Source organism: Crocuta crocuta, unplaced genomic scaffold, assembly GCF_008692635.1.
Source record: "Crocuta crocuta isolate KB4526 unplaced genomic scaffold, BGI_CrCroc_1.0 scaffold108, whole genome shotgun sequence".
In the NCBI taxonomy this organism is placed as follows: domain Eukaryota; kingdom Metazoa; phylum Chordata; class Mammalia; order Carnivora; family Hyaenidae; genus Crocuta; species Crocuta crocuta.
The window spans coordinates 4,662,533-4,682,895 of record NW_027532825.1 but is presented as its reverse complement, the minus strand read 5'-3'; the positions used below and the strand labels follow the sequence as shown (position 1 = coordinate 4,682,895).

General features: G+C 45.6%; 1 protein-coding gene across 1 annotated transcript in view; it reads left to right on the top strand.

The window, feature by feature from the left end:
- Positions 1 to 20,363, top strand: part of ABCA13 (ATP binding cassette subfamily A member 13) — a 329,169-nt gene that overhangs the window by 282,063 nt on the left and 26,743 nt on the right. Inside the window, exons 58-60 of the mRNA XM_077781120.1 lie at positions 11,222 to 11,372; positions 14,384 to 14,518; positions 17,148 to 17,251. Of these exons, the coding sequence (XP_077637246.1) occupies positions 11,222 to 11,372; positions 14,384 to 14,518; positions 17,148 to 17,251 (390 nt within the window). The remainder of the gene's footprint in view (positions 1 to 11,221; positions 11,373 to 14,383; positions 14,519 to 17,147; positions 17,252 to 20,363) is intronic.

Sequence of the window (20,363 nt, the reverse complement as noted above, 5' to 3'; positions counted from 1 at the left end):
GTAAATGTGAGTAAAACTCACAGCGTCAGTGCCCCCCTATGTGAATGACTGTGCTCTCTTATGTCTTAAGTCTACTTTTGTTTGAATACCAACCAGGTGTTCCCTTGACAGCTGGTGTTAGGTGGTAGAATACACAGTTGGTCAGTTTGTGGGATCATGAGCTCTCTGAAGATGTGCATAGTAGTTCCTCAAGAAATGACTCACCCCCTTCATTTCACAGGTGAAAACTTGAGAGCAGACAGGTGAAGGACTCACCTTAGTCATACAGTTTGAAGTTAGTGGTGACTAAGCCTCTGATTCCTGACACTCCTTCTTTTCCTTCTCCTCCTTAACATTTGTGGAAGGAAGTAAAAGAAAAACTCTGGCGGGGCTGGCGATCAGCCTCACTCAGTTACGGGTTTGACACAAGGATGTACGAGTGATTAGGAGTGTGGCCATTTACCTGGTATATCTGTGGCTGAACAACCCTAATCTATTTAGAAGTCAGGAATTATCTCTTACACTGGTTTTAAAGATGTGGCTTCTCACATGAATTATACTAACAAATACGCTTGCTGACTGCACTTGTATTTCATCTATCATTTATAAGGTTATAAATGGTAAAATTCGTGGGGGATATGTGTGTGAGTGTGTGTGTACGTGTGTAGGTTTAAACCCAGGGAACAGACTTATTCTAGCCTTCAGAAAAGAAGGTATAAACATCTCATTGATCCATGTTTAAGAAAGAAAACATGGTGGCATGATATTCTTTCTAAAACCATGTGCCGCCATTATGGAGGGTGCGGATCGAGTCACTGGGTTTGCTTATGGGCTCAGCAGCTTCCCCTGACACACAGCTGGTGTCCACGAGCCATGGGAGCCACTCATGGACAATCCAGTTACTCAGAAACCAGTTGTGAAAACAACTCTGCGCTCCCCTGACGAAGCCTGCAGTGTGGGGGTGTGTTAGTGGGTAAACCCTGCGATAGAGTGTGGGTAGTGGCAATAAAACATCAAGCGTTTGAATGCAGACAGGTTTAAAAATCTGACTGGGGTCACCCCAGGACCACTGATCACTTCTTTCCTGGCTCTTTTTACCCCTCTTTGGCATCTTAGTGACCGCCGATAACATAAGGGAAATTAGATACCTGTAAGCGAGTAGAACCTGGGTAAAATCTCACCAAATGTTGAAGCACGGCTTGGCACAGGCCTCTCAGTGGGCTGTAAAGATCTTCTTAATTCCTTGATCTGTTACCTCATTAAAAAAAGAGGGGAAAAAAGCTGATCAGCACACATTTCGATAAGAGCCACTTGAAGTTCATTTTTACATCAGGTCCATAAGTGAAAAATGTCTTGCCTTTCCAAGAGGTGCTGAACCATAAAACCTACAGAATAGTATACCCTCCTTTATCTAGTTGAGATTACTGACCTACAAGGGTGTGGAAACCATAAAATAGATGAGAGCATTTTCTTGTAACGTGTAAATGTGATCGACAGCGGTCTTGATGTAGAGAATGTTTGGTTAACACTGATCACAGATAGGGTAAGATTTATAACCTTGGGCTCATCTTCTTCTAGGTCAATGAGGATGAACTCTGGCTTAGGTGTTAAACTCCGGCCCCACTCCAGAGTGTCATTATCATATGACCTCTTCCACAGGGCTGTGCCCACTTTTGGTGTCTCTGTCTGGATTATAACAAAACACCACTGAAAAGGGGTCCTGTTCACCTGTACTTTGAGGTATTGGTTTGACCTTTCTAGACTCTTCTTTCCTCCTAAATTTTGGTAAAGAATTTTATTTGTTCACAGAACAGCAGGTATCGGAGCTAACAAAACGGAGCTAGAGAGGCCATGAATGCTTCGCCTTAACGTGTCTTTAATGCTATTTGAAGACTTAGCCCCACCATAGCTCAGTAGCCGCTGGCGCCTTTCTGCAGACAGTCTGCTAAGCCACCCAAAGTGATGGATGTCAGTGCATCATGGTAGAGCTGATAAATCTCTTACGCGCAAGATGTGAGCGAGGTGATTCCTACTGACTCGGAGCAAATGCAAGCATTTTACCCGCACAGCCAACCACAGGTGCCCTGCTCTGAAAATAGAGGAAAAGGCCCTTCATTCCACTTGGATGTGAAATCTTGTCCTTAATTTAAAGATGTCACTCGTGTGTAACTAGAAATTGGGCAGCCATCAGTGCACTGGGTGATGAGTAGCTCTGGAGACAGGAAGACATTGAACTCTTTCTATTGCTAAATTCCTACACCCCCAGGCTGCTTTTCTTAATCTCTTCTGAGGTTTTCACCTGTTGTGAAACCCAGAGATTCCAACTGGGAAGGAATAAACGTGGGTGTGGGCGTTGCAGAGGTAGGAGGTGTCCCGGGGGCCACTGAACAATTAGAAGGATAATATAAATCTATCTTCCATAGCTTTCGATGGCTTGTACTGTTTAACTATGTTTCAAATATTTAAGTTCTCACAGAGCTAGTTGATTTGGGGGAGGGCTGCTAGGAGACAAGGAAAACTCTCTCCGGTAGGATCACGTTTGTGAGATATAGCTATAACATTTCTACTGCAATTTGTTCATTTGGGTTAGTATTGACACACCCATGCTACAGATGTTCCAGAACATTCACTGGTGAACACATGAAGACATTTATGTTGAGGAATGAAATTGCTTCCAGACAGCATGTGCACTAATTAGCTGTTGTAAACGCTGACACACTGTTCTGATAGATATAAATCATGCACCATAATGTTCACACCGAATGTAACAACTCAGTGGTTTTTAGTATAGCCACAAAACTGTGCAACTATGTCCAGTGTCTCATTCCCAAACATTTTCATCACGTTGAAAAGAGACCTTTTACCATGAACAGTCATTCTCTGTTTTCCCTATACCCCAGCCTTCACCAACCCTTAATTTCCTTCTTGTCTCTAAGGATGTGCTTATTCTGGACATTTCATAAAAATGCAAACATACGGTATGTAGCCTTCTGTGTTTAGTTTCTTTAGCTTGGCATAGGGTTTTCAAAGTTTATCTGTGTCATAGCATGTCTTAATACTTCCTTATTTAAATTTTTTTTAATATTCATTTTTGAGAGACAAGGGTGTGAATGGGGGAAAGAACAGAGAGAGAGAGAGAGGGAGACACAGAATCCAAAGCAGGCTCCAGGCTCCAAGCTGTCAGCACAGAGCCTGACATGAGGCTCGAGCCCCACAGACTACGAGATCATGACCTGAGCTGAAGTTGGACGCTTAACCGACTGAGCCACCCAGGCACCCAATACTTCCTTTTTATGAATGAACAACACTCCACTGAATGAATGTGCCAAACTCTATTTATCCACTCATTATTTGATGGACATTTTGGTTGTTTCTGCTTTTTCACAATGAGTAATACTTCCATGCACACTAAATGTTCGAGCTTTCTTGTGGACTTATGTTTTTGAATCTTTCGAATGGACAGCTAGAAATCATCCCTGGGTCATACAGCAAGTGTCTCTGAGGGAAGTAACTGAGGTTCCACAAGCTATTTCTTTAAAGCAGCTGCACTGTTTTATATCCCCAACTGTTTTATATTCCACATCCTCACAAACATGTATTATTGTCCCGCCCATGTGATTATAGCCATCCTAGTAAGTATGACAAGGTACTTCAATGTGGTTGTGATTTGCATTTCTCTAATGGCTGATGGCACTGACCATATTTCTTTCTTTTTTTTTTTCTTTTTTTTTAATTCAAATTCAAGTTAGGTAACGTACAGTGTAGTCTTAGTTTCAGGAGCAGAACCCAGTGATTCATGTCTTACATATGACACCCCATGCTCGTCCCTGCTTGTTGGGATGACCATGCTTTTTCTGTGCTTATTGGCTGTTGATGCATCTTTGGAGAAATCTATATTCAGATACGTTGCCTATTTAAAAAGTTGATCAGTTACATTTTTATTATTGACTTGTAAGTATTATTTATATATTCCAGAATAACTACATTATTAGATACATGATTAAAAAAATTCTTCCATTTGCATAGGCTGCCTTTTTCTAATTTTTGATGTCTTTTAAAAACACAAACATTTTAAATTTTGATGATATCTGAGCTGTCTGTCTTTTTTTGGTAATTTTTTCAGCTTTGTCGAGGAATAATTGACAAAATTGTAAGCTATTTAAAGTGTACCTGGTGATGATTGTATAAACATATTCATTGTAAAAGGATTCCTCCCATCTAGTTAATTAACACATCCACCACCTTGCATATTTTTAAATTTCTTTTTAAAAATTTTCCCCTTTTCCCAGTTTTGTTGAGACGTAATTGGCATAGTGTATGTGTTTAAGGTGTATAGTATTCCAATTTAATTTGCATCTGTTGTGAAATGACCACGGTAGTTTTAGTTAGTGTCGAACATCTCATACTAAACAGAAAAAGAAAAAAGAAAAAGAAAAATGATTTTCTCCTTGTGATGAGAAGTCTTAGCTCTGCCCTCCTTACAACAAGCCTACACACCACATGACAGTGCTAGCCGCGGGCGCCATGTTGTGCCTTGCATCCCTGGCCCTGGTGTGTTTTACACAGGGACAATTGTGATTTTCCTCTGATTTCCCTGCTCCCACCCTGCCTCTCTCCACTAATTTGATCTCTTTCTACATGAGCTTGTTTATTTTTGCTTTTTCTTTAAGCTTCTACATATAAGTGACATTATAATGTCATGTAGTATTTGTCTTTTCATTGTGTGTGTATATCTATATATACACACACCTATATATACACACACAAATACATTTATAAAACCTCACAACTTCTTTATGCCTGCATCTGTTGATGGGCACCTAGGCTGTTCCCATGCTTCATTAATGTCCCAGAGAACGTGGGAGGACAGATACCTCTTTGACATAGTGTGTTTGTTTCCTTCGCATACATTTGTGGAAGGGGAATGGCTGGAACACACGGAAGGTTCTAGTTTTAATTTCTGAGGAACCTCCACACTGGTTTCCTCAGTGGCTGCACCAGTTCGCATTCCCGCCGACAGTGCAGGGGCTCCCTTTTCTCACATTGTGGCCAATGCTGGTCTCTTGTTTTTTTGATGACATCCATTCTGACAGGTGTGAGGTGACGCCTCACTGTGGTTTTGACTTGCCTTTCCCTGATGATGAGTGATGTTGAGCGTCTTTCTGTGTGTCTCTTGGACCATCCGGGTGTCTTCTTTTGAAAAAAGTGTGTTCAGCTTCTCTGTCAATTTTTAATTGAATATTTTTTCCTACTGAGTTTTGTGGGTTCTTTATATATTTTGGATATTAATCCCCTTATCAGGTACATGATTTATAGACAGTCTCTCCTGTTCCTTAGGTTGTCCTTTCATTTTGTTAATGGCTTCTTTTGTTGTCCAGAAGCTTGTTAATTTCCCACTGCTTTATTTTTGCTTTTGTTGCCTTTGCTTTTGGTGTCAAAAGACATTGCTTTTGTCTTCCCAAGGAATCAATGCCTTTATTATTATAAAAGTCACTGTGTATTTCTAGTGTCGGATTTTATATCATTACAGTCTATTGTGTCTGTTCTGAGCATAGCCACTCCACATGGTATTTTGGAAATTGTGTACATGGTATACCTTTTCTTTTTTTATTGTCCTAAAACAAACATAAAATAAACTTTTTCGTCTTACTATGTTTAAGGGTATAGTTCAGTCTTAAGTACAGGACCCTCAGAGATATTGTGGGTGGGTTCTAGACCACTATAATATGAATGTCATAATAAAGCAAGTCAAGTGAATTTTGGGGTCCCAGTGTGTGTAAGAGCTATATTTAAAGGGCACCTGGGGGGCTCAGTCATTTAAGCATCCAACTTTGGCCCAGGACATGACCTCGTGGTTTATGAGTTCAAGCCTCACATGAGGCTCTCTGCTATCAACACACAGCCTGCTTTGGATCATCTGTTCCCCTCTCTCTCTGCCTCCCCGACTCTCTCTCTCAAAAATAAATAAACATTAAAAAAGTTACATTTACATTACACTATAGTCTGTGAAGTGTACAATAGCATTATGCCTAAAAAGTATATTTTTAATTAAAAGCACTTTATTGCTAAAAAATGCTAGCCATCATCTGAGCTTTCAGCAAGTCATAATCAGTGATCACAGATCACCAAAACACTTTTTTCAGAGAGAGAGAGAAAGCGCCCAAAGGGGAAGGGGCAGAGAGAGGGAGAGAGAATCCCAAGCAGGCTCCCCACTCAGTGCAGAGTCTGACAGAAGGCTCAATCACATGACCCTGGGATCATGACCTGAGCCAAAATTAAGACAAAATTAAGACCAACCAAGCCACCCAGGCACCCCAGCCATAACAATTATAATAATAATGCAAAAGTCTGACATATCATGAGAATTAACCAAAACATGGTACAGAGACACAGATGATCAGATACTTTGAATACTGAAATGCAAAGAGAAAACAAGAATGAAAAGATGGAATGGACTCTTGGGGATTGTGACAGTGATGACACATGGCACGTGTGCCCAATGTATCCCCAGAAAGTGTACAAAAGAGAAAAGGACAGAAGAAATAGTTGAATAATGACTTCATTGTTTTTCAAAATGTATGACAAATCCCAAGTACAGATTCCGTTAAGTCCACAAACTACCAAAGAAGACAAATACTGAAATATCAACATGTGATATTCAAGCTATAGACAATCAAAGACAAATTCTGGAAGGAAGCTGGCGTTGGGTCAGATGCCATGCCTACAGAGCCACGGGGACAAGACATTGGACTTCCCAGAAGCCATGGAAGATAGAAGGCAGGGAATGGGATGTTTAAAGCGTTCAGAGAAAAATTATCACCCCTAGAATTCTGAACCAGTGAGATTATCTTTCAAAGATGAAGGAGAAATCAACACAGAAGGAATTTGTTGCCAGCAGGATCGTCTTGCAAGAAATGTTGAAAGAAGAGGGGCGCCTGAGGGCCTCAGTCGGTTAAGCGTCTGACTTTGTCTCAGGTCATGATTTCACCGTTCCCAGGTTGGAGCCTCACATCAGGCTCTGTGCTGACAGCTCAGAGCCTCAACTTGTTTTAGATTCCAGGTCTCTCTCTCTCTCTCACACTCTCTCTCAAACATAAACATTAAAAAAATTAAAAAAGAAATGTTGAAAGAAGGAAAATGATATAGGTTGGAAAGCCAGATTTACATAAAGAAAGGACGAACATTAGAGCAGGAGTAATCGAAGATACAATCTCTTTCATATTTATTGTTCATTGATCTTACAGATAGTTTGTTTATAATAATAATAGCAACATTGTATCTAGTGACTGTGGCCTATGGCTAAATGACATGAATGGTGGAAATTCTATATGGGAAGGGAAGGAGGAATTGGGAATACTCTGTCCAAGGTACTTCCAGTTGGGGTGCCCCAGTGGCTCAGTGGGTTGAGTGTCTGACTCTTGATTTCGGCTCAGGTCATGATCCCAGGGGTGTGGGATCAAACCCCAGTTGGGATCTGTGCTGAGCGTGGAACCTGCTTAAGATTCTCTCTCTTTCTCCCTCTGCCTCTCTCCCCTCCACTCCTCTCTCTCTTTCAAAAAAAAAATATATATAGGTACTTCCAGTTAATTTTTATTTGCAAATAGACTTGGAGCAGTTATAAATCTATACTGTGAACCACAGAACAACCAATATAAATTTTAAAAAATATATATATTCTAGGAGAGGAGAGAAAATGAAATCATATAAAATGTTCAACTAAAAACGGACAATGAAGAAAAAGAAAGAGTGAGAAACAAGGACAACAAATAGAAAATTGTTAGTATAATCCAAGTGTATCAAATATCACTTTAAATATAATGATGTAAATGTAACTGGTGGAAACTCACCAATTGATAGAAACTACTGAGAAGAGATAAGACCCAACTATATGTTTTCTAAAAGAATCCCACTTTAAATGTAAAGACACAGATAGCTTAAAGGCAACGGGGAAAAGAAAGATACATCGTACTGACATTAATGAGACAAAAGATGGAATGTCCCCATGAATTTCAGACAGAGCAAAAAGAAGTTGTTAGGAATAAAGGAGGATATTACATAATGATAAAGGAGTCAGTTCTCCAGAAGGATTTACCAGCCCCTGATGTGTGTAAACCCCACCACAGCGTGTCAGAATCTGTGAGGACAAGACAGTGGATCTAGAGAAGAAGTGGGGGACATCAGCATCCCCTTTCAGTAACTGCCAATCCTTCAGGTGGAAAATGAGTCAGAATATAGTTGAACTAAATGGCACATTAATCAATGGGATTCAAATGACATCTATAGAACATTTTGTCCAACAGCAGAAGTGTGCACAGTCTTTTTAAGCTCATGTGGAAGATTCATCAAGATCGACCGCATTTGGGGCCATGAAATACTCCTTAAAAATGTTAAAGTAGAGGTCATGCAAAATATGCTCTCAGATGACAGTAGCATTAAGCTAGAAATAACAGAAATTGGGCAACTGGAAAATTCCCACATATACAGGGATTAAACAATGCACTTCTAATTAATACATGACTCAAAAAGTAAGCTGGGCTCTATCAAAATAAGAACAAAATCTGCTCGGTGAAGGACGCTTCCAAGGGAGTGAAAACACAAATCCCAGACGGGCAGAGAATATTTGCAAAGCACGTATCTGATAAAAGACTTTTATCCAAAAGATGCAAAGAACCCAACGCTAAGAAAATAACCAAAAACAATTAGAATATGGTCAAAAAGTCTGAATGGATACCTCGCTAAAGATACAGATGGCCCATGAAGTATCACATGTCACTGGGGAATTGCACATTTAAACAATGTATACACATCTGTTAGAAAGCCAGAAATCCCAGATGCTCTCAGTGCCAAAAGCTTGGGAGGATGTGCAGCTATATTGAAAATGCTCGTTGGATAGCCAGTACCGAGGACGATTTGTGAGCTTCTCGAAAAGCTAAAACATAGTCTTACGATATCCTGAAGGAGTCCTCCTCCTAGGTATTTATTGAGATGATTTGAGAACTTACGTGCACACACACACACACACACAAACCCTGTTGGCTAATGCTTGCAGTACTGCTATTAATAGTTGTCAAAATTAGGAAGCAACAGAGATACGCTTCAGTAAGTGAATGAATAAATAGACTGGGGTGCATCTAAACAATGGAATAGTATTCATCAGTAAGACACAAGCTCTCCAGCCCCAAGAGGCCACGGAGGAGCCTTGAGTGCGTGTCCCTGAGGGAACGAAGCTCGCCTGAAAAGGCTGTGTGCCGCGTGATTCCAGCGAGCGGATGTTCTGGAAAAGGCAAAAATACGGAGTCAACAGAACCATTGCCAGGGAGGAGGGAGGAGGTGATGAAAGGCAGACGCAGAGCGTCTGTAAGGCAGTGACAGATTCGTGTGATAACTGTTGATGTGTGATGTTCTGGATTTGACACAACACGCACAACCCCAGAAGTGAGCCCTCTGTCAGGCGTGCACTTAAGTGAGTAAGCGTGTCTCCACATTGGTTCGTCATTTGAAACCAAATTGTCACAGCGATGGTGGGTGGCTGTTAGTGATGGGGGAGGTTCTGGGTGAGAGGCAAGGGAGCGTCCGGGAACTTCGTGTACTTTCTGCTCAACTTTCTGTACATCTGAAGCTGCTCTAAAAGTTGGAACTCTAGAGGGGCCCAGGGGGCTCAGTCAGTTGGGCGTCTGACTTCACCTCAGGTCGTGATCTCACAGTTCATAAGTTTGAGCCCTGCATTGGGCTCTGTGCTGACAGCTCGGAGCCTGGAGCCTGCTTTGGATTCTGTGTCTCCCTCTCTCTCTGACCCTACCTGGCTCATTCTCTGTCTCTCTCTAAAAAAAATAAACATTAAACAAATAAAAGTTGGAAGTCTATTAATGAAAACGAAAATTACCTCCCTCTTCCTTTTTTTTTAATCTTTTTTCTCCTCTTTATTTTATGTATGGTTCTTCTATCTTTCTTCTAATGGTCACAGAATGAAAAAAAAATGGTAGACTTAGAAGTGTAAGGCAGAGTTATTTAGTTAACTCCAGGCCCGCAGTAACACACAGACTTCTGTTTTGGCAGCTGTAAAAGGGCAGTGGTAATTTTTTTTTTAACAACTGCTGTGTGCATTTCCACCAATAAAAGGAAACAGAATGAAGTATAGATTCGTGCTGTAACATGGATGAAACTCAAAGACATGCCAAGGGAACAAATCCATGTGCAAAAGTCATATATTGCATTGTTCAATTTATATAAACCACCCACAGTAGGCATATCCTTAGGATTGAGAAGCAGAATCGTGGACGCCGGGGCTGGGGGGACAGCAAAATGAGGAGTGACCAGTTTGAGGGTATGGGGTTTCCTCTGGGACCCTGAGTTTTCATTATGATCAATGAGAGCTTGTATATGCTATGGTAGAAATTTACTTTTTAAAAATCTGAATCTGAGTGATAGTTTAGCCATTGATTCATTAGAAATTCTTTTTTTAAATTTTTAAATGTTTATTTTTTAAAAATTTTTTATGTTTGTTTATTTTTGAGAGACAGAGAGAGACAGAGCATGAGTCGGGGAGGGACAGAGAGAGAGAGAAAGGCACAGAATCTGAAGCAGGCTCCAGGCTCTGAGCTGTCAGCACAGAGCCCAGTGCAGGGCTCAAACCCATGAACTGTAAGATCATGACCTGAGCCAAAGTCGGATACTTAACCAACTGAGCCACCCAGGCGCCCCTAAATGTTTATTTTTGAGAGAGAGAGAGAGAGAGAGAGAGAGAGAGAATGAGCACCAACAGGGGAGAGGCAGAGAGAAAGAGGGAGACATAGAATCCAAATCAGGCTCCAGGCTCTGAGCTATCAGCACAGAGCCTGACACGGGGCTCGAACTCACAAACCGCAAGATCATGACCTGAGCTGAAGTCAGATGGTTAACTGAGTGAGCCATCCAGGTACCCCTGATTCATTAAGAATTCTCATGAATTGTTTTTCTAGGGAAGTAATCGTTATGATAGCCATTTACTGGGCATGCCATATGCCACCTGCAAAGCTCTGTGCTTTCTGTATTTTTATTTTAACATAAAAAAGCAATCGTGGCCTTAGAATCAAGCCTGGACATGTGGGTTGCTACTCATTCATTGAACCCATTTATGCTAAATTAATTATCGCATTATACAAACTGCAGCGAACTTCTCTTTGATGGAGCCACGTTGCAGAACTGGATGATGTGTGTCTGGAGAACCGAATTTTCTGGACTGTGCTGCCATTTCTCTCTGCAGAGACACTGTGGATCTGTCTTTGGCGGGGGCGGCAGGAGTTCGCATCGGCTACTGTCCGCAGCAGGATGCCCTGGATGAGCTCCTGACCGGCTGGGAACACCTCTGTTACTACTGCACCCTCCGTGGGATTCCCGAGTCCTGCATCCCTCAGGTAAGTCTCCCTGAGGTTTTCTGGAAAAGCATCCCATTGAGGAATGCTTGGCTTACACCTCTGGCCCCCACACAGCTCTCTGACCCCTTGAGAAGGAAACCACCGTATCCGATAGATAAATGATAAACGTACCTGAAAGATGTTTCCAATCTGATTACATGGAAGGAAACACAGCCAAGATGTTTGTGTTGTTTTCAATTATGTATTTAAAATAGATCTGCGTAGGGAAGTCAGTTGGGGTTAAAGGGGACATTATTTGCAACTTTGTCTCATCTCCAAGTGCCTTTCATGTTTACTGGACTGTTGATTTCATTCAGGAACAGACCTCATAGACCTAACACCTGGGCTTGCAGAGAAGGGCGTGGATTGTATGGAAATGGGGGGGGGGGCGTCAGGAAGAGGTGGCGGCCTGACACCTCCCCGCCTGACTGCTTCCCAGGTGGGCTCTGGAGGATGGAAACATGCCAGAAACTGCAGATCGGCCCCTCCTCCATCTCTGCGGGAGGGTGGGGGGGGGCGCAGCCCTGCGAACACAGGAGGCAGCTGTCATTCTGTCTGTTACGTGCCGTGCTCAGCCGAGCCAAGCTGACAGCCTTGACCGACAGCTCAGAGGCCGTGCTGGGCGGAAGCTGCTGGAATGGCAGGTGCTTGCAGCACAGTTTTACCTTTCCTGCCCCTTGCAGGGATTCTGGAATGCTCCTTGCATTCCTGGATTCTGAACAAGGAGCAGAAGTAAGTGGCTTATGCGGTGCATTTGGGATGTGATCCTGCAGAAGAGGAAGCGCCCCCGAATTCACAGAGACAAATCTAAGAGCCTCCCCTTCACCGGTCCATGAAGATTCATTCCAAGCGCTGTTGTGTCATCTTCTCAGCCTTTATCTCTTACTGATGCTCTGTTAAGTTAGGAGCAAGTGCAGCGGAAGCCTGGTCCCTTCACCCACTGCCCAACTTCATTAACCAAAGACAACCGGCGCCCCTGGAGGCCTGCGCATCTGTAAGCAGCTATTGAGATGCGAGACTAATCAGAGCTCAGTCTTAAAAAGGCGTTTGTTTCTGTCTGCTGCCCCTGGTTAGTTTTTGATTAAAGAGGCAGATGCTTGGCGAATGCCGCAAGCAAGCTGGCCCAGGGGGTAAATGCACACTTGGAGACATTCTTGTTCATATCTTGAGGCTCGTGAGGCTCGGTGCTTCCCATCATCCAGGGCAATTGCCTCCTGAGTGTTGGCCATCTCCGGGCTCATCATTCTGAGTTCCCTCCACAGAGAGGAGTTATTGTAATGGTGGCCGATTAGGAACTGGCTTCATTTTCTTCACGAAACCCCAGGTGTTTTACAGAGAGGATCGCTGCTTGCCCAGAGCTTTCTAAGAATTCAGCATGCCTGTTCCCAGAGGACATGGTTCCCTTTATAGCAAACTCCCCTCGCCTATAAACTTCAGAAATGCGGGAAATCTAGAGCAAGTGTCTCCTTTCCAACGTGCTTATCACTTGGTGACCAGAGGGATTATTGTTTTTTTATTTTTTATTTTTTAATGTTTGCTTATTTTTGAAAGAGAGATAGAGCCGTGGAGGAGCAGAGAGAGAGGGAGACACAGAATGTGAAGCAGGCTCCAGGCTCCACGCTGTCAGCACAGATCCTGACGCGGCACTTGAACTCACAAACCTTGAGATCATGACCTGAGCTGTAGTCGGACGCTTAACTGACTGAGCCATTCAGTTGCCTCTGTGTCAGTATTTTTAGACATTCTCAATATTTCTTAATAATATTATCATGATTATTATCATCCCGAGTTTTATGCATTTATTCAAAAAAATACATAGAGTAGTTCATATCTTTTATTTAACTGTATATTTTATTTAGTCATTTTATTTTTAATTGTATTTAGTTCATCCTACATTTTATCAGATGTTTAGGACACAGAGTTTTCCCCACCTCTTCTAAATTTGAATGAAGTTACGATCTTGGCCACATTGAGTATATGATGATACATAAACAAGCAAGCAAAACAGAGCTACTGCGTTCATGCCTCTGTGGTCACAGAGTTCAGTGTAACACATTTGTCAAATTAAAAAATATATATAAGTTTATTTATTTATTTTGAGAGAGACAGAGAGACAGTGTGAGTGGGGAAGGAGCAGAGAGAGAGGGAGAGAATGAGCGAGAATCCCAAGCAAGCTCCTCGCTCAGTGCGCAGCCAGGTGCAGGGCTCGAACGCATGGCCGTGAGATCGTGACCTGAGCCGGAATCAGGAGTCCGACGCTTCACCCACGGAGCCTCCCAGGCGCCTCCACATTTGTCAGATTTTAAAATTGTGCAGAGAGCTAGAAGCCTAATAGATGGTCAGTCCCAGCCCTGAGCAAGCAGCCGGCTCCGTGGATGGAACCGAACTCGCAAAATGTAGCGCACCCGAATTCTGGCGGGCTATACGCAGGTCCCACTGCGAGGGCCAGGGCCATGAGTGGGTGCAGCAGGTGCAGGTGGGGCGGGGAGGGGAAGAAGAGGGGCGGCGAGCCTGCTGTGTGCTCCGGCGGGAGCCTCCTTCCCGTGGGGGTGGCTGTGGGGTGGCGCACAGTCGCCGTCTCCTGGCTTCATGCAGCGCTTCCCAGTAGTGGCCGCTGAGACGCGTGGCCTCTTCTCCGCCCAGCTCCTGGGGGGCTGTCTGTGCTGCAGCTCCGAGGTGGAAAGGGGACATTTCTTGCCCCTGTGACTGTTGAAAACTCCCTTCTCAATTCTCTGCTCCCTCCAAGTCCTGTCCTGCCCACCCCCATCTCGGGTTTATTCCCCCATTTCCTCCTCCGTCCAGGTTTCCGCTGGCCTGTGCGTGGCTGGGCCTCGGGGCCCTGGCTCCANTGGCCCCCAGCAGAGTCCCCACCCCTACAGGCTCCTCCTTTTCCTGCCTGGGTGGTGGAGGGAGGTGTGTGGAGGTGGGCAGGGGAGGCGGGAGGCGGGGAGGGCACTCAGGGCTGAGAGCCTGGGTCCGGGAGGCGATCACGGACCCCGCCCCGCTTGCAGGTTGCCGGGGACCTCGTGAGGCGGTTACATCTGGAAACCCACGTGGACAAACTGGTGGGCTCCTACAGTGGGGGGACCAAGCGGAAGCTGTCTACGGCCTTGGCCTCGCTGGGCAGACCCGACCTGCTCTTACTGGTGAGTAGGAGAGCCCAGCCGTCCCCGGAGATCTCCAGATACGGCGCTTGGAGCATCTCAGAGCCCCTCCGGGGAAGAAATTCAAATCAGCAGTGCTGGTTATCTGCACTAACAAAGCCTTTTGCCCTAAGGCAACATTTCCCAAACAGAATCTAAAAGCATTGGAATTTTACAGAAAATTTTTTTAAAAAGTCTTTTGATAGAGTCCCTGTTACTGACCTAATTGAAGATTCAGTAAATATTTATCATTAAAAGCAATATTTTATTAAAAAAATTGTTTTTAACATTTATTTATTTTTGAGAGACAGAGCATGAGCAGGGGAGGAGCAGAGAGAGAGGGAGAGACAGAATCTGAAACAGGCCCCAGGCTCTGAGCTGTCAGCACAGAGCCCGAAGCAGGACTCCAACCCACCAACCGTGAGATCAGGATCTGAGCCAAAGTCAGACTCTCAACCAACTGAGCCACCCAGGCGCCCTAAGCGCAGTATTTTAGAGTAATATCAGGATTCTCGTCTAATCCGAAAACCAATATATGTTTGCCGTGTAGTGTGTTGCTTCTGAGCGTACGTGATTGTTTCTGCAGGTATGTGATTGTCACAGTTGCAGTGACGTGAGTCCATGGCGAATCCTGATGAGGGGTGTCGGGTGCAGGATGGCTGTGGCCAGGAGAGCAGGTCACTCAGCAAGACAGTGGAGCCTATACGCAGTGGCTTTGAGACAAAGCTGTCCATAATCTGGGAACTGGATTAATCCAGTGTGGCTACATGAAAGTGTGAATTTGTGGCAGGGAGATCCAAGAAATAGAGCCAGCTAAAAGTACTATCCTTCAAACAGTACCTGAAAGCCATTATTTGGGTGCCATAGATGGGGTACGAATCACTGGTGTGTGTACCCCCTGGTTCCCACTTGGACAGAATCTGAGATGCATCAAGACGGGTGGGCAACAAATTCTTTTTTTCTTTCTGTTCTTGCTCATTAAGTGGAAATGGGGGATTCAAGAGGCCTGCATTGGAAAAGTGGCCTTCGTGAGGTAATGGGGCATCTTCTGGAGTCTCAGCAGGCTCTTTTTTTTTTCTTTGCTCTAAGTTTGGTTCTTTGCAAGGTCCCAAATCAAGGACCGTTGCAGAAGGTCCTATTCTGACACGTGGTAGTGTGTACGAGCTCTTGCCCGGGTCTGTGGGGTGTAGACTAGGTTTTCTGTACATGAAACATTTACAAAGCTGTTACCTTCTGCAGAATTTCCCCAGGCTCTGCCTACCAGGCACGTGGCCGGGGTTGGGATGGGGACTCCTGTCACTGGCTCCTCCCAGCCCCGCCTGCTTCTCACAGCCCTGTGCTCGGCTTCCCGGGCTGCCCTAGACTCTGGCCTAGCGCTCAAGCTGGGACCTGAGTTGGCTTCTGTGAGTCCCTGAACACACGCAGCGTGGAACGTAGAATGCATGCCACCTCCTTGTCTGCATGCGGTCCTGACGTGTCCTGTCTGTGGTCGTGACGTGTCCTGTCTGCGGTCCTGATGGATCCTGTCTGCGGTCCTGACGTGTCCTGTCTGTGGTCCTGACTCTGACCTGTCTGTGGTCCTGACGTGTCCTGTCTGCGGTCCTGACGTGTCCTGTGTGCGGTCCTGATGTGTCCTGTCTGCGGTCCTGGCGTGTCCTGTCTGTGGTCCTGACGTGTCCCGTCTGTGGTCCTGACGTGTCCCGTGTGCGGTCCTGACGTGTCCCGTGTGCGGTCCTGACGTGTCCCGTCTGTGGTCCTGACGTGCCCTGTCTGCGGTCCTGACGTGTCCCGTCTGCGGTCCTGACGTGTCCCGTCTGTGGTCCTGATGTGTCCCGTCTGTGGTCCTGATGTGTCCTGTCTGTGGTCCTGACGCTGACATGTCTGTTGGACTCAGTGAAGCTGTCCATGAAGTAGCACACACGACATGCGTGGCCAACTCAAGCCTTGGTGACTGATGTCGGGGTGTATTCAGAGCCCCTGGGTAAAGACCCGCATTGAAGGGGCTTCGATGTTCTCTCCCTGGAGAGAAGACAAGTGGTTGCCACGTGTGACACCAGCGTGGGGTCAGGAAGATGCAGAACTACCCCTCGTCTTCCTTACCAGCTTCTGTCTCCTAGTGTCTGGAACTATTCTCGTACATCACCCGGTTTGCAGAAAACACAGGTGCCTGTTTCCTGTTTGGTGCCATTTTTTTTTTGGGGGGGTCCACTTCCCGTCTGTCTGTTTCTTTCTTTGGGGAAGTCGATGACCCAAAGCTCTTAAGAAAAATGCGTTTAGCTCTCCCTGACTTCAGAAAGCCTAGAAAGGCATCACGTGGCCCACAGCCATTTCTCTGTAAGTGCTGTGGTGTTTATCGAAGGAGAAAGCCCCAGCCTCCAGGAAAGGTCACCCTAGGTGACAGGGCTCAGCTTGTAAAGCTTCTTCCTGCTCTTGCGCGTCTTTCTGAGGTGGGTGGCTGTGAGGTTCTGTGCAGGCGGACGATGCATCGAGGGGGCCGCCCTCACGACAAGGGAGGGGCTTGGCTGATGCACGGCTGCGCTGTGGCCGTCCTCCCGGCCGGGCCCGGCCCTGCGCGGCCTGTGTGTCCCCACGTGCACCCCCAGCGCCCGTCACCGAGTGCTCTCTCCTTCAGGACGAGCCCAGCTCCGGGATGGATCCCTGCTCTAAGCGGTTCCTGTGGGATGTGGTAAAGCAGGAGGCTCGGCGAGGCTGTGCGGTGGTGCTGACCTCACACAGGTGAGCCGAGGTCCTCGTGGCCAATCCGGGAGCGTGGTGGGGGGGCCAGCAAGGGGGTGGCAGAGCAGCGGGGGGCCAGCAGCGGGGCTCTGGACAGCCCCAGGGCGATGGGGATGGAGCCGTGAGCCCCGCCGTGTGGGTTTGGACTCTGAAACAGACACGGAGCAGGTAACATAACCAAGGCCGACAGACGACAGCTGCTGGGGCTGGACTGTGAGCCCAGACGACTGTCGCAGGCACGCCCTTGCCCGTCCGCCGCTCCTGCAGACAGAGGCCTCCCCTGGGCCTCCAGAGGCCAGGACTCAGTGCCTTTCCCCCCAAGACTTTTTACCCCAGCAGCACAATCGGTAGGAAGGAGAACTTCACAAGTTTCTGCATTGGGTCTACTGTTTTCTTCCTCACAGAATTAACATCCTGGTTGAATTTCAGAGTCCTTGGCCTGTTTTTTTACTTTAGGCCACACAACACCTCAAGTCTTAGGTTTTAAAAAACCCGTCCGTGGACAGTGAGCAGTATGATTTATCTGAGATGTAACGGGGATCAGGCTTTACGGCTTTGACTGTGCACGAGTAACACACACACTGAGCTAAACGTCAGGTGCTGAAAAGGAGCCGAGATTCTGCCTTGCTCGCAAGCTGACAAAGTTGGCATGCCGGGCTCCTGGGTGTTTCCAGAAGACACGAGACTCCCGGGTCAGAGGTGAAAGGTTTTATTACTCACTGTCCACAAGGTCCCGCTGGTTCCCCCGCCCTGGCCACCCAGACAACGTCTGCACACAAGGGGTGGGAAGGAAGGACGCCACCTACATGGTGACCCTCCTCTTGATGGCAGCTGATGAGTGAACCAGTTCTGGGTTTGAAGTGGGGGCGCGACACCTCGTCCTTCAAGGCTGCTCAGTGAAAACACAACTTTGAGAAGAGGCCTGTGTAAAGGGCAGCCAGGGCCTTGCAGTCTGGGAATTTCTAGCAAGACAGGAAGACAGGTGGATGGTGAGAACCCTGGCCCCGGAGGAGTATCCCCCACCCCCGCCCAACTGCAAGTCTGTGCCGCAGCGGGCCATCCACCCCTTGTTGTCAGAGGTGAGATGTGAAGCTAACCCATCATTTGCAACGTGAGATCGGTGAGGAAGGCTCAGGAGACTTTCCCGAGGGCTCCAGCATCAGTTTACGGGAAAGTTCTCTTCCGAGCTGTGCATCCACACGCACAATCCTGCCACACGTACATCACAGACCCGGTTTCTATAGTAAGTGCTGGTGGCGGCCGTGAGGGTCTGAGTGAAGTCAGCCCGCATGGAAGGGATGACACATGCTGCTTCACGTGGGAGCAGATATTTCCTCACCCTCTTTGCTCTGTTTTTTGTTTCTTAATCTTCTCTCATTCCCTGAGGGTTTGTCTAGGGTCCCTGAGTTTTCACTGCTGGACTAAATGCTGGCTTTTTTTTTTTTGAGAGAGAGAGCACAAGATGAGGTGGGGCAGAGAGAAAAGGGGACAGATGGTTCAAAGTAGGCTCTGCACTGACCGCAGGGAGCCCAATGTGGGGCTCAAACTCAGAAACCGTGGGATCTTGACGAGAGCTGAAGTGGGACGCTCAACCAACTGAGCCACCCAGGCGCTCTGAAACATTGCCTGTTCTTAAAATAGTTTTTTTTTTCCCCCCTGAGGTGTAATTTACATACCCTATAATTTACCCACTTTAAATGTACCATTCAGTGATTTTTGTTTGTTTTTTGGTTTTGTTTGCTTTTTTTTTGTTTTTTNCCTATAATTTACCCACTTTAAATGTACCATTCAGTGATTTTTGTTTTTTGGTTTTGTTTGCTTTTTTTTTTGTTTTTTTTGTTTTGTTTTGTTTTTTTAGAAAAATGGGAGTTCTGTGCACCTGTCACTCTAATCAGGTTTGGGTCATTTCCGACATCATCAACATGTGTGTTTTCAGATCATCCCCATGCAAAGTCCCAGAGCCTCTAGCTCACATGTGTCTTTTCTGGATATTTCATGTAAACGGGATAATAAAAACAGTAGTCTGTTGTATCTGGCTTCTTTCACTTACTGTGTGGCTTGACCTCAGTTGTCCAGTCCTTCCTTGTCAATAGCCCCTTGGATTGTTTCAGTATAAGGTGCTATGAACAGTCTTATAAATGTCATTCTATGGACATATGCTTTCATCTGTCTCGGATAGTGTCGCAGGGGCCAGATCACGGGGTCGTGTGTTAAGTTTGTGCTGAACACTTTAAGAAACTGCAGAACCCTGTGGTGTTTCAACGTGGCTTCATCATCTTATATTCCCAGGACCGGTAATGAAGTTCCTGGTTTCCACAGACTCTTGTCAACATTCTGTCTTTTTGATCATAGCCACCCAGGTGAAGTGTGATGTTCATTCACATTGTCCAGATGATCGTGTCACCTCTGTCTTCTCACCTATGTCGTTTCTTAGAAGAAGCCAGCCAGTGTCACTTCTGATGCCCACTGGTACATCCTGGGTCATTTCCGGGTTGCACCTCTCAGATTTTTCTCTCTGACTTTCACGGTTAAACGCTGATGTGTCCAGATGTACATCTCTCCGTTTATCCTTCCTTAGGTTTGTGGTGCTTCTTGAATGTGTAGGTTAATGTGTTTCACCTACTGTGGGGACATTTTGGTAGTTGTTTATTCAAAAAAATTTTTTTAATGTTTTATTTATTTCTAGGAGAGAGAGAGACAGCGTGAGCAGGGGAGGGTCAGAGAGAGAGGGAGACACAGACTGAAACAGGCTCCAAGCTCTGAGCTGGCAGTCAGCACAGAGCCCGACGCGGGGCTCGAACCCACGAACCGCGAGATCATGACCTAAGCGAAAGTCGGACGCTTAACCGACTAAGCCACCCAGGCGCCCCTGTTTATTCAAATATTTTTTTTCTGCCTCTTTCTATCTTTCCTTTCCTTTCTTTTTCCTACACTGGTACTTTCTGTGTATGTACGATGGTGTCCTACAGATCTGTGTTTTTCGCCCATTTCTTTTTAATATATTTTTCTCTTTTCACATTCAATAATCTTTACTGATCTATCTTCTTTTTTGTTTTGTTTTTTAAATTTATTATTATTTTTTTTAATATACTTTATCGTCAAATTGGTTTTC